Genomic DNA, 16,479 nt, shown 5'->3' with positions numbered 1-16,479 from the left:
GTTGGCTGAAGTCCATATCTGCCCCTATGTTTCTGACGGTTGTACCCAAGGAAAATATGTCAGTCTCATATGTCAGTGTGTACTGTATACTCCACACACTGAATGCACTTCCAAATTCATCCCCACTCTGAGAAACCTATGACCTTTGCTGATCTGGTTTGTCTGGTTCATAAACCAGCCTGAAGTGAAGAATTTTAAACATTTAGTGAGTTAAATGTTAAAGAACTTCAATACCCACAATCCCCTGCAGCACACTGTGGTGAGTTGTCAGGTGGGTGTGTTCTGTTTTGTTGTTTGAGTGCCATTATAGGGGCGGCAAGGGTTTGTTGTTTTAGTTGCCAAATGTTTGCTCCCATGGATGATTTTATAACATTTGGTACTGCTTATCTCTGCGATCTGTAGGCTAAACATCAAAGGCACTGATTCTATACTTTGTTGTCATTGTTCTTGTGTAAAAAAAGAAAAGAAAAAGGCCTCTCGGACATGTTCTAATCTACACTTTTATCAGGAACCAGAAGCTGACTTAATTTCCCTTTTACGACATGTTTGAATCGCTGTATCAAATGTGAGCCAATAGCAACACAGAGGATACAATTCGTCTCAGTTGAACGTTGACCTCTTTTCTCTGTCTTTCACAATACTGCTGTTGTGCAGGAGGGGAGCTCTGCTGGATTCTCCTTCACTTCATACACTGACACTCTGACAGCCGGGCAGATTTTGTTCACAGCTGCAGAGAGGAGCTAGTTTTCACGTGAGGCAGAAATGAAGAGAGCCGTGTCCTTCCTGGTCACTGTCTATGCCTCAGTGCCCGTCTTTCTCTTCCTGTTCCCTTGGATACTGGGCCACGCCATATTTGCTCACTTGTGTAAGTAGTAGGCTGCTGTGTGTTTCTAGTTCAGAGTGTTTATTCAATATTAGAACCAATATTTGTATAAATTGCATTAAGTTGGGCCCTGGTATTGTACGTACTGGCTCACTGTCATCCTGCCATGTTTTACTGAGACACTTGAAAAGAATAGAGGCATTGTTAGTGTTATTATTAACACCTGTGCTTTTTCCATTGTGACAAGCCAAAATGTGTGTTGTGAAAACAAAGGCACATTGTCTGCAATCTTACTTTGTTTTAAAGACTGATGAATGAGTATTGCACTAATGCCACAGTATAGTGTTTTCAATACCCAATACCGCCCAATATTACAGTTTTAAAAAAATACAAGGTCTATGATTGAGGTAGTTTTTCATCAGGTTTTGAACCAAATACATTTGTAACTCACAACCTTGAACAATGCAATACGATATGTTATGGCACAAGGCGGTACGATATGGTAAGGTACTTACAGCATAAAACAATGTGACACAATGTGATACAATATGACACGATACGATATGATACGATACGGCACGATACAATATGATGCGATATGAAATTAAGATACAATACAAAAGGCTAATAATGATACTGAGCAATGTAGTTGAACTCAAAACTGTTTTACAGCTAAATTAATATTTTAGCATATACTTATATGTGTGAACTTCACTGTGTTGCTAAGGTGCTTTTACATCTAATTTATGATAGAGGCACTGCTTGATTTCTATTTTAGACAAGACTTAAAGACACTAAACTAGTGCTTACAGGACATGCTGTCACTCATTAATTAGGGCAGATACATAACAGGAACACAAAGTAATCATATAATAGTATTTGTGTATAGTTTGATATGATAAATGATGAACATAAAGCATAAGAAAACTTATAAGCTACTTACCTTGTGTGCTCTTGCTTGTTGCCACAGTGAGGCTTCCATTCTTCCTGGATCTCAGCCGACCTGAGGATGTCGTCAACCACACATGCAACTTCTACCTCAACACCGAGGAGGGTATCTCTGTGGGAGTGTGGTGGGTCATGTGTAGATTCCTTTTGTGTAGATTTGAGTGCATGAGCACTTGAAAAAACCACAAAGACGTGCTGCTGCACATTTGACCCAGGTGGCACTCGACTCACGTAGCAGCAGGAGAACCACTCAAAAACCTACTGTGTATCTTAAAAGGCAGTCGTATTTTGTTTGTGATGCTCAGTCTCGTCCCTCTCTATCTTTGTGTCTCGTAGGCATACGCTCCCTGCCAGCCAATGGGAGAAGGCCGAGGGGAAAAGCCCTGAGTGGTACCGGGAGTCTCTGGGAGACGGCCATCCTGTTATTATCTATCTCCATGGAAACGCGGGAACCAGGTGGGATGAGAGTGGCACGATAGAAACCCTTGAGTTGATCCTAATGGAGTCTAGTGGGTATTGCATGGCTGCTCAGGCGCACAAGGATTTGAGGATCAGAGGAAATGAGTCTAAAAGCCACGTGTTTGTTTGTATTCATTGCTCTTTTGTCATTTGTGCAGGGGGATGAAACACCGAGTAGAGCTGATGAAGGTGAGGTTTGTCTTCTGAAAATACTTGTCAGCTTTTGGGAATAGTTTTGATTTTAAGCTTAAAGATTCATTTGTGATTTTTGTGTGTTGCAGATCATGAGTACTGCAGGGTATCATGTCTTATCTTTAGACTACAGAGGTAAGGTGTGGTATGAATGAGTAATGGTTTCTGTAAGGCGCTTTGGGTGCCATGAAAAGCGTTATTTAAATCCAAGCCATCATCATTATAATTATTATTATCAAGATGCTGATTATTGCACTGAAATGTTTGAATGAAATCCTAGCAACAATAATTTTTTGTGATCATAGACACTCTTTGACCATTTTCAAATGACAGTATTTTATTGTATTGTACAGTATGTTTCTTGTGGTGTGTTTTCATGAGGTTATGGAGACTCCAGTGGAGAGCCCAGTGAAGCTGGGTTGACCAGTGACGCCCTCTACCTGTACCAGTGGGTAAAGCAACAAAGCAGAGGGAGTCTTGTCTGCTTATGGGGACACTCACTTGGCACTGGGTCAGTTTCTCTCTTTCAAACACTGTCACCACTAACATCCTTTGTTCATGTCATTAATACACACAAATGAAACGTTTTGACTCATGAAAACTGATGTAAACATGCAAAGCATACTCATTTTATTTTTTGTAGGGTTGCCTCTAATGTTGCTGTGAGACTACAGGAGGCAGGTGGGTGGAAGTGCACTATCTTATCTTTCTTCCTCAGTAATTACCTGCTGACATCATGTAAAAGACCTCTTGACCTGGAAATGCAGGAAAACACAGGTGTAATGTAAAGATGGCTGAATTTCATTAGGCTGCTTCCTTTGAGGGCCCTGCACCTTAGCTTGTTTCTCACTGTGCCCTAAATCCAAACTAAGTGATGTCACTCTAACGTGTCTGGTATGTTTTGTAAAATTGTAAAAGCAATTTTTGTAAAAAAAAAACGATGCCCAATCCATCTGTAATGTTGTTTCTAACTGTCTCCAACCCCAGGGTCTCCTCTTGATGCTTTAATCCTTCAAGCCCCATACACAAAAATCGGAGAGGTCGTGGTCCTTCACCCGCTTGCTAAGGTGAGGGCCAGATGTTACATTTTTGTGTGTCTGCAGCTCCTCGGGGTGTTTACCAATCCGTGGAAACACAGCTGTGTGAAGTTTGCCTTGTTTCAAAAGAATAACAGACGGAAACACTAAGACAACAGCAGCAAATATCTCTTGGACATTTATATTAAAAAATACCAAGATGTTTCAGTCAGTCAAGACTGAAAAAAGAGGAGAGACTGTGGAAAGAGAAGTGGCTGAACGTGCGCAAGTCAAAGTGTAATGCAATTGACCCCCACAAAATATTGTTTATATATTGATCTATTAAAGCCAATGATGCACCAGAACTCTGAGACCCATACAGTATGTATTAATCAAGCAAGAGTTCACTGTGCACACATCATCTCCACAAGTAATTGTATGTATAGCAGTGCTCCAGGTATTGCCCAATTTTTTTTTATTTTTTTTTTATTTTAAAGTTGTGCATCTTTTCCTCCAGCTGTACATGTTCCTCCCAGGATTTGAGAGTTTGGTCTGGAGCATCCTGGAAGGGAACAACATTGAATTTGCAAATGATAAAAAGTAAGTACATAAATCCTCTTATTTTGAAGATATCCTATTATATTTGGATTTAACATTTTATAAAATTAATCTCTGACTATAATGTGTTCAACTGCTACACCTTAACAGTTTGAAGACCTTGACCACCAGTCCCCTTCTCATATTGCATGCAGAGGATGACAACATTGTACCTTATCGCATGGGTCTGGAGGTACACTTAATCCTCTTCCTTTCCTCTGCTCAGATAACTTCCTGGCGAATCTCGCTGCCTCTTGCTGAATGACTTTGCATTTTCTCCTGTCTCCAGCTGTACCAGATTTCACTCCAGGCTCAGAAACAACACAACACAGATGTTCAGGTTGAAATGATCTCCTACGCCGCAAACCATGGATTCTCCCACAACGGCATCTACTTAGATCCAAATCTGTCAAATGTGGTTCAGTAAGTTTATAGTTAAATTTCACAGACATCACGATACATGTTCTGTTCAGCTAAAAAAGTCTGTTACAGTTGGTTCAGGCAAAAGTTTAGAGATATCATTTTTATCTATGGTGTATACTGTAATAACCATTCATCTGTTTCTGCAAAAGTTTTCAGTGTAGTTTCTGCAGACGCTGTTCATAAACCACATTTCCCTCAGGAAATTTGAATAAATTTAATATTCTATCTGCCTCTTGTTGCAGGGGATTTCTTCAAAAGCTGAGACGGTAGAGTGCTCCAGAGAAGTGCATCTGCTTTGTAGGTTTTTGTCACTTTGTTGCTTCTGTACAGATTTGGTTTCTGCTGGAATTAACTTCTAAAAAACATGAAATAAAAGCATTTGATATGACATCACACAGAAAGTTTTTTTTTTATTCCAACCCTGGGATGAAATAGTGTAGATCACAAATGAAGTAGAAGATACAGAGATGAATAAATCTTGTTTCAGTCTGTATGGAGTATGGGCTCTATCTGCAGCATAAACTCACAGGAATGTAATTAAAAATTCAGTTTAGTCAGCTGCTCTGTGACTGACATCCTACTGAATTCCTGACATGCAGAACGCACCGCCCATCCTGTGCACCAGGAATGTTGAATATGAGCAAATCATCTGCAAATATTTGACCTTGCTCTTCACACTGGCTCCATATTTTAGAGTTGAGACTAAAGAACTGTAACAGACATGTTTCAATGCAAGTGCTTTGACAATGAAAAAACAAACAAAAAAAAAACGTGCAGAAGTGATTTCTGAAATACTAAAAGTTATCGAAAAGTTCAGTGACACGTGACTTGAAGACTAAAAGGCACAGAGGAACAGTTGAGACGTTGTAAACATGAAGGCATTTGGTCTTGAAGCAACCTCACATTTTCTTCAGAGCTCTGGCCGTTTCTTCGATGGCCTCTCTCGGCTCGTTCGGCGCGGGGATCTTCAGGTCTGTCGGCTCCACCCCCCACACCTCTGTCGCGTACTCTGTGATGGTTCTGTCGCTGGAGAACTTTCCTGTGGCTGCGATGTTCTTGATCACCATCTTCGTCCACTCCTTTGGATTCTTTTAGGGCACAGGAAAACATTATATTGTACATTGTTTTTATTTTTTATTTTTTTCATCTCCTGTGTCATTCATGCTTCTCTAGGTTTGTGCTTATTTTGACCTCCCCTTGTTTTAAGCCCTTAGTAATCAACTATATGTATCAGGCTAATTATTAAACAGTACATCCTGTGTTAAGGTAGATTTAAATTATTTAGATTTTCTGTATTTGATAATATTATAATCAGGCGTGGATTCGGAAACTGAGCCTTAAAACGAGCTGTCAGGACTTCCTGTAACTTTCTGATGTCACAAAGTCACAAAGCAGTCACCGCCCACAGCTATTTTGACCTGTTTTACCTTAAATCTGCTCTGTTTTATATTGTATTACTCAGAAAACTGCCAGCCAATCGGAAGAGAGGCCAGGAGTATCCTCTCTTCTGATTGGCTGACACCAACCTGTTGTTGTTGGGGCAGATGTGAAACTAGATTGTTTTTGTTATGAACACTAGATGAAAACTGTGAAAAAGGCTTCAAAATCTATATCAATTCAAACTTTAAAAATTAAAAAGAAAAGAAAATAATAAAGAAAGGAAAAAGAGACACCAAATTAACACAATGATAGAAATGTTTTCAGATACATCTTGATCTGGGTCTGTGTGAGGAAAATGTTACCTGATAGAGCTGGCTGACTTTCTCTTGACATTTTATGTAGTCTTCAAAGTCTGCAAACACTTTGAAACTGAAGAGAGACAAGAGAGAATAAAACAGTCAGATCTGACAACTTGAACTCACAACTCATAAAATGTGCATGAGTGAGGCGTCACTCGTTTGAAGAACAAAATCCACTTCTGACAACAAATAGGAGCGGGTTTGAAGATGAAATCATGTGCATGTCGAAAGGATCTGAGGTTACGTCGCTCACCGGTCGTGTTTGAAGAGCATGTTGGTGAGGTCTTTGAAAATGTCTGGATTCTTGGGGCTGAAAAACCCGCTTGTAATCTGGTCCATCACCTGTTTCAGCTCAGGGATCTTGTTGTAGTACAACATGGCATCATATCTAAGAAAAAAAAACAAATAAAAGGTTTTGTTTTAACGACATGAAAACATCCAGAAAAAAAGACAGCATAAGATTTCAAAGATTAGACTCCTTTACCCCTTTTTGTCCATTTCAGCCACATCCTCCACCCTCATGCCAAAGATGAACAGATTCTCCTCTCCGGCCTCTTCGGCCATCTCCACGTTGGCTCCGTCCATGGTGCCGATGGTCAGAGCGCCGTTCAGCATGAACTTCATGTTTCCTGTTCCTGACGCCTCAGTGCCAGCGGTGGAGATCTGCTCTGACAGATCTGTAGCAGGGATCACTGACAGAAAACAGACACTGTGAGTAAAACCAAAAGAAGAAGACTGACCTGACTGATTTCTGGTGAACAATCCTTTTGAGTTGAGGTAGATTTTTGTCTCAGAGAGTTCAATATTCTGGAGTAAAATCCCTCTGGACAACAGAGACTCGAGTGCAGGGGCGTTTCTAGACACTCTGGAGGCCCCAGGCAAGAGGTAACTTGGAGGGCCCCCACCCCCAACCGGGACCACAAACATTAACTGTGAATGAATCCAAAAATCCCAAACTATTAATGATTCAATTCTGCATACTATGCCAACGCAGTCTCATATAAAATGTACCTTGGCTATGTTGGTCCAAAGTGCAAAAACATAGAGGGTTTACAATAACGGCTCTTAAATTGTATGACTGTTAAATCTTTTCTGACTATTTTTTTCCTATTTTTTTTGCGTCCAAGTCACATGACTTTAAAGTTTCCGGCCGTGAGAACAAAACAACATAGCAAATATTTATCATTATTATATCATTTTTAGTGGAAAAATCAATATTTTGAGGTAGTTTCTGCATAAAAATGTCCTTTGTTTATATTTCTAGTGAGAAATACTGTATATATATTATTTTCAAAATACCAATGTCAGTCGTCCCTGGGGCCCCCTTCCAGCTCAGGGCCCTAAATAAGTAAATAAGTTGTTGCGTGGTACCTTTCTCTGCCAGAGACACCCTGTAGTTCTCCAGGTAGATGACCTTCAGCTTGTCTCCCACCACGGGGTCGTTGTTCACCACGTCACCCACAGAGGTGATGAGCTTGATGATCATTTTGGCCATGTGATACCCTGGAGCAGCCTGCAGAGGGCGACAGTGCATGACTTACTGCATTAATACTGTAACCACACCACTGTTTTGAGCTGTTTACTCATGAGTGTGGTTTGTCTGGTTGGCTCTGGGCTGAGCTGGTACCTTTCCACCGATGATCACTGTGCGAGGTACAAAAGGTGCAGTCGGGTTCTTTCTGATGCCTTTGGAACAAAACAGAGGACACACACTCTTTACCAGTGATGCAGCATTAACAAAAACACCAGATATGAACACATTAGACATGCATCACTAAAGTAAACTGCTGATAAAACTGCCTTCATGTTTATATCAGTCTGACAACGGTGTGGAAATTTCCCACACTTGCTTCACATGCCTGATAACTTGTCATTCTCACTAGTGTTTGTTTTAACTTGCTTGGGTGGAGATTCTTCTGCATCTTGTCACATATCGTATCACTCACTGAGAATCAGACCTATGATGACTCGTGAAACCCTCCGGCTCTTATAAAATGATTAAACATGGCTGATTTCACATACGGTTGTACATGGTGATGATGTGCAGGCAGTTGAGCAGCTGCCGCTTGTACTCGTGGATCCTCTTCACGTGGACGTCAAACATGGAGGACGGGTTGATTTTCACCCTGTACTCCTTCTCCAGGTACTGAGCGAATTTCACCTTGTTATCCTGCGAGAGAATCAGTCGTACGTGACAAGTTATCAACGAGGGAGTCGTTGACTTCGCTGATGTGAAGCTGCTGAGCCACAGGTGCGGCCTGTGCAGACATGCACTGAATTTAAAACAGGAAGAACGCAATGATGCAACACACAAATTGATCAGACTGCAATGTCTTCACCTGCTGTGACATGAAGAGATAATAAACATGTTGGAGATGGTATTTGAATATGGCATCCACTCTGCATGTATGACAACACAATGCTGTCACACTATGGAAGAATCGGCTTTATCATAACAGCTAAAGCCTCTGAATCTATTTATATATAGTTTATATATATGTTTATAATAACTCTGGATTAATATAATGTGTTTGATATTGTATTTTCAAACATATTAAATGATGGATTCAGCATTTATAAATGCATTTACATTTTTGACACTTAATTCTCTTATATGGTATGATTGGATGGGTAATACTGACGCAAAGATGAGTAAGCAGTGTTTCACTGGTGTATCCTCGAAAATGGGTTGAATTTCTTTTTTAAAAAGCTGAAAGATAAATGTGGTGCTGTAAAAACAATAAGTATGAATCAGACACTGTGACTCACCTGCTTCACTTTAGAGACGTCACGGATGAACGCAACGTCGTCCACGAAGTCGTTCAGCTTCTCAAGCTGACTCAGCTCCTTCACATAATCCTCCCCGATCACCTGAGACAGGAGTTAGATTTCACATTAAAACAGTGAACGTCAGTAAAAAACAAACTGTAAACCAGCCAGGAGCTCAGACCGGCTCTTATAACAGCTGGGGGGGATAGACAGGTTGCCATGGTTACTGCTCAAACTGACCTCAGCGATGAGCTCGGCCAGGCCGGGGTTGCAGAGCAGCAGCCAGCGTCTGGGAGTGATGCCGTTGGTTTTGTTCTGAAACTTCTCTGGTTCCAGGTCACTGAAATCTTTAAATCTGCAGGAGGAAAATCAGAAACGATACAGAGGACAAAGGTCAAAGGTCACAATGATAGAGACACGTATGGTGGGCACACAGGATGTGGATCCATGTGGTTTAAAGGGCTAAATAGTATCTCCTTAAGCATCCATGTGGAAACATAATATATGACATAAAGGTTCCTATATCCATGTGTTGCTGTTTATGTTTCTGTTTATGTGGAGATACAAGTTTATAATATAAATACAAACCCATAGTAAGATCTGTTGCACGTATGGAAAATATCTGTATATGTTGCGACTGCATTATATATAAATAAATGAAATTTATATTTAATTTATGAATGAATATTTGGTAATACAACTTTTATACTGTACGTTTTTCTTTTTTACTTTCAACATTAATTTTGACTTAGATTTACATCCTATGAAACTGGCCTCAGATTTTTGAACGCACTGTTTATAATATCAACATAAACTTACAAGGTTTGAGATAAAGATATTAAAAAAATGTTTACAATATAAGCAAACATAGTTAATATAAACAGAGCTATTTGGACTAGACATGTATGTCAATATGTGGAGTAGTTTCAGATTCCATGTATAATTGTTTTTTTTTTAATTATGTGCTATTTATATGTCCATATATGTCATAGATATTACATATGTGTGTGTGGTCATAAATGGCAGCACTTTTGTATTTTAGAATTAAAGCTCTAGTTTTTCAAGTTTTTTTAAACATTTACATTGTCAGACAAGTTCCCACAGTGAAGACAGTGTGACAGACGATGAGTCAACCCTGTGGTAATTAATGAGGCCATACTCATGTTGCAACCATGGTTTATGTGGTGATTTGCATTTTTGTTGCAGTTTTCATCATTCGTCAGTGTATCTGTTGTTTAATCTTATACCTGATTAGCTTTGATTGTCTGTGATCGACTTGTCTGCGTCATTACTGTGCAGAGAGGACTCACACTTCAGTCTTGATGATGTTGGAGTGTATCTCAGCGACTCCGTTCACAGCGTGAGAGCCCACGATGCACAGATGAGCCATGTTCACCCGCTTGCATCCGTCCTCTTCAATCAGAGACATTTTCCTCAGTTTGTCCATGTCATTTGGGAACATAGTTGCGATGTTCTGCAGCAGCAGCAAAACACACACAGGAGCAGCTTTAATCACTGATTTCTTCTTCTTATTGCAAAAGTAAAGAAACTTTTTTTCACACAGGAAATAAAAAAACACATAGCTGGATGACTGTGGTGTTTCAGGATTTGTCTTTTGACTGACTGTAAGCAGTGGTACCTACATCGAGGTGGACCTGGTTGATCTGGTAGATGATCTGCAGGTGTCTGGGCAGCAGCGTCTCCAGCAGCTCCACAGGCCAGCGCTCCAGAGCCTCGGGCAGGACGGTGTGGTTGGTGTAGGCGAAGGTGCGTCTGGTGAGATCCCAGGCCTGCACAGAGGGGAGGAGTTAATTTATTGACTAATTAACACCACACTTGAGCTTTGGAGTTGTTTTCATATTCTATAAACCAGACAAAATCTTCACTAAGTCAAAATCTTCCCCACTTTTTGGATGTCGTCCCTTCCTCCCTCCATAGCTGCTGCTCATTTACAGTACATCATAAATATTACATCATATCGGCCTATTTGGACTTTATTTGTTCACCAGACCAACAGCTTTACCCGTTGCACATCAAGATAATGCAACACAAAGATCTGTTTCATTTGCTGCACTCTGTGGTTTTGACCTTCTTGGTGTTAACTTGCATAGACTGCATTATTTCCTCATTTAAACCTGTTGCAATGATTGCATTATAGATCACGTTCAATAGGCTAAATGGTTGAATTCAGATCCGCTCTGTGCTTTGGCGCACTTATAGTCTTGCAAAGCAGGATCTCCTGCTCACTATCACCTCATCAGATACTCACCGTGTCCCAGTCCAGTTTCTCGATGTCCACAAAGATCCTCATCAGCTCGGGGATGGCCATGGCTGGATGAGTGTCGTTCAGTTGGATGGCGACCTGGAAAACAGGACATAGTGCAGTGAAGCAGCTGTTGTCTTATCATATTGTCTTGTTATACTGGATCTTAAGAGTGTGTTGTATAAGTTTACTTGTAGCCTGTTCTCAGTATTATTAAAGAAGCAGCTGAGAAACAGCAGGTGTTTAATATAAATCTTTATATTATATCTGCAGGGTTTTTTCCTCAGTGTTATGAAACAAAGTCTGCTGCTGCTGTAGATTTAATAGATTCAGTTTTCAGGCTAAAGTGGATGTTTCTGCTGATCATCTGTTCTGCAGGTGTTTCTGTTGGATCTCTGCTCTGAACTCAGGCTCCTCACAGTCATTTTGAATTTAGGGCTCAGGAGCTTTAACTCAAACCGACTCCTTGCTCCTGGCCAGCGATCAAAGTTAGGAAATGAAATGAAGAAATATATCTTATTCCTGCTGAAACAGACGTCCATCACCGAGCAACTCACCTTGTCTGGGAAACTCTCAAAGGACGTGCGACCACCTGTGCCCTTCTTCGTGGTCTTGAAGCGGCGGATGATGTCCTGGAGGGTGGCGGCCACGACAAAATACTCCTGCTTCAGACGAAGTTCTTTCCCTTCAAAGAACTGGGACAGAGAAACAGATTCAGACAGAAAAGCCACAGTTAGTTAATGATTAAATGAATGAATGAATAAAGAAGACGATGTTGTGATAAGAAGATATTGACGCATCACACACTTAATAATGAGGTGTTGAACTTACATTGTCATTAGGGTAAAGCACACGGGAGATGTTCTCAGCCAGGTTTCTGTCCAGCACGGCCTGAATGTAATCTCCAACGTTAACTGCAGAGAGTTGAATACATCTTAGTTTATTTGTTTATTAATTGGGATCCCCATTAGCCATTACTTCATTATAGGAGCAATGGCTATTCTTCCTGGGGTCCCACACATACAATTACAAATACAGTAAAAACCGCATGAAAAAACAAACTACAATTATCAAGATATTGAAATAAATAGTTAAACAGTTTAAAGTTAGTTTCACTGATGCTATATAATATTTTATACATCACAGAGCTCTAAAGAAGAATAAGAAACAACTGCATTTGATCTGTTTTGCAACCCCTACATGTCGTTGCATGTCGCCACTGTTGCAGCAGCTTCCGTCTTTATTGCAGACTTTCTGTTGAAAGCTGAAATGAAATGTCTAAGTCTGTTTTGTGCAAAAGACTTAAAAATAAAAAAGACTCACAGTCTCTCAGGTTGAAGTCGTTGGGGGCGCGAGCAGACCAGAGCCTCATGGTATTTACAGTGTTGTTCATGTAGCCGGGGATGGGCGTGTCGTACGGCATCGCCAGCACCACCTGCACACAGAGCAGTGAAAACAGACTGAGTCAGCAGAACTGTCAACTCAAAATCACAACTTAGCTTTTCATTTCACATTGAAACCAGTTTATAAAATCTTTATTTAAGACTTAATTGTTATTCTAAGAAGGTAATTAGTTTGTGGGTGCAAAAGTAAAAGTGATCTTCCCAGAGTTTTATCTAATTAACAGTTCAGCATCATGACCTGGGTGTCGACCCATTTGGAGCCGTCTCTCGTCTCCTCCACTCGTCCGTAGAAGTGAACTGGCAGCATGTACTCGGGCCGGGCCTTCTCCCAGGGGTTTCCGTGTCTCAGCCAATCGTCTGCCTCCTCCACCTAAACCAGGTCGGTCAAGGGCAGAGAATAAAAAGCTTTAATGTGACACAGGAGGTTAAGAGAGACAGAAAGATGAGTCATTGAGCAAGAGTAAGTAAGAGTAAAACGCCACTTTCTCTGACCTCTGACCTCCTTACATAGGTTTGAAAAAGAAGACTCTCTCTCTCTCTGTGATGATGAATCAAGTCATTTTATTATAATGTTACATCAAATCCAGTCAGAGTGAATGAGCGGCTCAGATTCTGCTGATTAAAATGCACAGACCTGCTCCGTATTTACGATCAACCAGCAGCAGGAGTTGGACTTTAAAGTTCATCAACCTCAGCGTCAGCGGTGCATGTTTACACTGAGGGCTCGAACTGCAAACAAGCAGCAGGACTCAAAAGGGCAAAAGCCTTTAGTTTTGTGTCTCTTATCACAGCAGTGTTTTTTTTTTTTCTTCATCTAAAACCAACCAGCAGATTCTGCCAGGAGCTTGCACCGCCATCGCTGGCACTGAAGGGGGCAGACCACAGGTGGAGTCACTGTTAATGATTAGCCTGGGATGTATTTCGACCTAATTCATATCTACTTTGAGTTTAACTTTGAGTCCCAGCAGAATGAACATGGAGGAGAACCGTGGATTTCAAAGTAAAAGATAAGAGAGATATGTATGGAGGTCAATCTTTGAGGTCGGGGGGTTTAACGACAGCCGACTGAGCTGTGTAAAAAACTGAAATCAGCTGCAGTTACTGTACCTGCCAGCCTTCTCTTATCTTCTGGTTAAAGATCCCATACTCATAGCGAATCCCGTAGCCGTACGCAGCGAGACCCAGGGTGGCCATGGAGTCCAGGAAACAGGCTGTGTTCAGAAAAAAAATCACTCACAGTTAGACATGAAATCGTAACTTTAAACTCTGTAGTGATGAATTGAGGAATTAAAAGTTGGGTCATGTTGCTGTTGGGGAAGTTCAGTGCTCATGTGGACATGTAGAGTCTGTTGCCACACATGTTGAATAAGCAGCAGGCAAACACAACAGGCTTCTAGTGGACACCTGCCAAAACTGGCCTGGTAATTATAATGTAATGTAAGGTTGTGATGGAGACCAGGGGGCAGATTCACAGATAAGGTTTGAATTAGGCCTTAATCTAGAATAATTAATCACAGTTTCCATAAATGTCCTTCTGAAACACGGAGTAATTAAAGATCACTTATACTTGGCCTAAGGAAAATTGAACTAAAATAAACAAGATTAATGTAAATTCACCTGCACTGGTCTCAATAAACTGCACACAGATTTAAACATGCACTGCACCAAACTGGCACAGCGTTTCCTCTTTGGGTATCAGATGTCATCTCCACTGAATTTACTTGATGCATTCAAAAACTATTTTGTCATTTCTGACAGCACAAACCGGTCCAACTGGTCATTTTTGTTTATCTACATTGATGCACTCGAAGTGATCCATGTGTCTTCTTCAACAAATGGCATTAATCTGAAGTTAAACCTGCCTCCTGGGAGGTTTAATTTAAACCCTAATTTAGTCCTGGAGCAGATCTAATCTTCGTTAAGGTCTAGACTGAGTCCAGGACTATTTTACACCATGAGTGGAGAAAGTAGATTTCTGTTCATCTAAATCCAGGACTAGGTTTAGAGAAACTGCCCCAGAAAATGTGTTTGCAGAGCCATTTCAGAATCCGAATGTGTTTTGTTTTTCTATCTTTACTGCAACTTTTACAGCTTTTTCTCTCTCTCTCTTCACACATGTGCAGCCTTTTACCTGCCAGTCTGCCCAGGCCTCCATTGCCCAGACCTGCATCCTCCTCCATCTCCTCCAGCTCCTCCATGTCCAGGCCGAGCTGCAACAGAGGGCAACACACAATCCCACTGTTCACTTCACTGTTCACACATTGATAAAAACCACCGCAGTGCTCAGCATTAGTATTTATGCTTGCTGAGGCTACTGTTTCCTATATAAACCAGTCTGACCTGGTAGATAGCTTCATCGCAGGCGTTCTGCAGCCCCAGGTTGATCATGGTGTTCTGCAGCGTCCTGCCCATGTAGAACTCCAGAGACAGATAATACACCCTCTGGGTAAAAGTAAAAAAAGGAAAGCAGGAACATTGTGAAACTTTATGCACATGGCTGCATGTTTTACAGAGACTTTTACAAATCAAAGATTAAATACACACAGTTATTCATGATCTGCTTTGGTTGATTATGCAATGAGGGTGCATAAGTGCAACGCAGAGCTGAATGAAGCTCGAACGAGGGAACATTTTCCTGCACAAAATAGCTGAGTAAACATGATGCAATGACCTGAAAAAAAGAAACAGGAAAGAAATGTTCTACCAAGTGGAAATTTGGAAAGTACGCAACTGTTAAAACTTGAACACATGCAGCCTACTACTTCCCATAAAAAAAGTAAGAAAAAAAAAAACATGCCACAGAATGTGTTCCTTCAAAATAAAAGCACAAGTCATGCATTTTGTATATAGTCCACAGACCAAACAGGCTTGTCTGCTGTGAATAAAAGGGCATTTCCTGCATCTGACAGACTTTTCCTGGATGAGTGAAGTGTCTGCAGTGTATTTCCAAAGATTGTCTCTGTGTGTAGGGATGCTGCATTTTACTCTGAAGTGTGTTTTTACAGTGTGAAATAGTAACAGTTTTGTCCTCTGATCTTTTTTTACCTTTGGGTCGGCCTCATAGTAAAACTGCTGTGTCCTGATCCATCTCCCCACCAGGTGATCTCTCACAGTGTGGGCGAGGGCAAAGTAGTAATCCCTGGGTGTTGCAATGTTCCTGTCTTTCACCAGGGTGAAGTGCAGGTGTCGGTTGAAGCCCTTCTTCAGCTCGGCCACATTCTCCACTCCTACGATCCCCCTGATGCTGATCTGCTTGCGCTTCTCCTGGTCGGTGAGGGGTGTCGCCATGCTGAGGTGAGGGGGAGGGCAAGGTGTGTGTCGACTCGTGTCCTGTGCTTGGTGAGAAGAGAGGCTGCTGGTCCCGAGCTGGAAGTGAAGTTGACAGGAAACAGAGCGGCAGTTTTCATTGCAGCAGTCTCCGCCTTTAGCTGAGGTTCATTGGTGAGTGCAGGGGGAGGGTGTTTCCCTGTCAGGCCTCAGCTGAGCTGCAGGAGGAGGAGGTGAACTGAAGCACTGAGGGACTGATTGTCCTGTTGAAGTTGACACAGATCTCTGTGAGTTTCACTTATAGATCATAATTTATCATAAGTTTAGTGAGACGATGAAGGAACTCTGATGTTATTACTCTTTTATACACACATCAGACCATGAATGAACCTAATGAAAACAAAAGTAACAATGATATTCAAGACATGAAAATCACTTTTATATGGAGATATATGATGCATCAGATGGGATGGCAGAACTTTTTATCATGAAAACAAAAACATGATGTCAAAGGACGGTGCATCAAACAGCTGTTGGTTCACCAGGTATAATGTTGGGGGAGAAAGAGTCAAAGAGAAAG

At 41.1% G+C, this 16,479-nt stretch overlaps 2 protein-coding genes across 2 annotated transcripts; one reads left to right on the top strand and one right to left on the bottom strand.

Moving 5' to 3' along the window:
* Positions 1-593: 593 nt before the first annotated feature.
* LOC146963506 (lysophosphatidylserine lipase ABHD12-like) lies at positions 594-4,851 on the top strand. Its single transcript, XM_085767268.1, has 12 exons — positions 594-865; positions 1,794-1,896; positions 2,108-2,227; positions 2,389-2,419; positions 2,512-2,557; positions 2,804-2,933; positions 3,066-3,103; positions 3,410-3,489; positions 3,956-4,038; positions 4,147-4,228; positions 4,325-4,458; positions 4,701-4,851. The coding sequence occupies exons 1-12, from the start codon at positions 763-765 to the stop codon at positions 4,726-4,728; spliced, it is 978 nt and encodes a 325-aa protein (XP_085623394.1). The 5' UTR covers positions 594-762; the 3' UTR covers positions 4,729-4,851.
* Positions 4,852-5,161: 310 nt separating this feature from the next.
* On the bottom strand, positions 5,162-16,006 carry pygl (phosphorylase, glycogen, liver). The gene is made up of 20 exons (XM_085767267.1): positions 15,678-16,006; positions 14,973-15,074; positions 14,764-14,842; positions 13,740-13,843; positions 12,871-13,002; positions 12,553-12,664; positions 12,061-12,143; positions 11,787-11,924; positions 11,236-11,328; positions 10,610-10,756; positions 10,277-10,440; positions 9,207-9,321; positions 8,967-9,068; positions 8,220-8,367; positions 7,825-7,883; positions 7,569-7,710; positions 6,682-6,889; positions 6,451-6,585; positions 6,201-6,267; positions 5,162-5,546 (listed from the first exon to the last, which is right to left on the bottom strand). Exons 1-20 carry the CDS (start codon positions 15,918-15,920, stop codon positions 5,358-5,360), a joined length of 2,562 nt encoding a protein of 853 aa, XP_085623393.1. The 5' UTR covers positions 15,921-16,006; the 3' UTR covers positions 5,162-5,357.
* Positions 16,007-16,479: the final 473 nt, after the last annotated feature.

The sequence above is a fragment of the Trachurus japonicus genome, chromosome 22 (assembly GCF_045865225.1).
Source record: "Trachurus japonicus isolate A0001 chromosome 22, Traja_1.0".
Taxonomy (NCBI): domain Eukaryota; kingdom Metazoa; phylum Chordata; class Actinopteri; order Carangiformes; family Carangidae; genus Trachurus; species Trachurus japonicus.
This window is presented reverse-complemented; position numbering and strand designations above follow the sequence as displayed.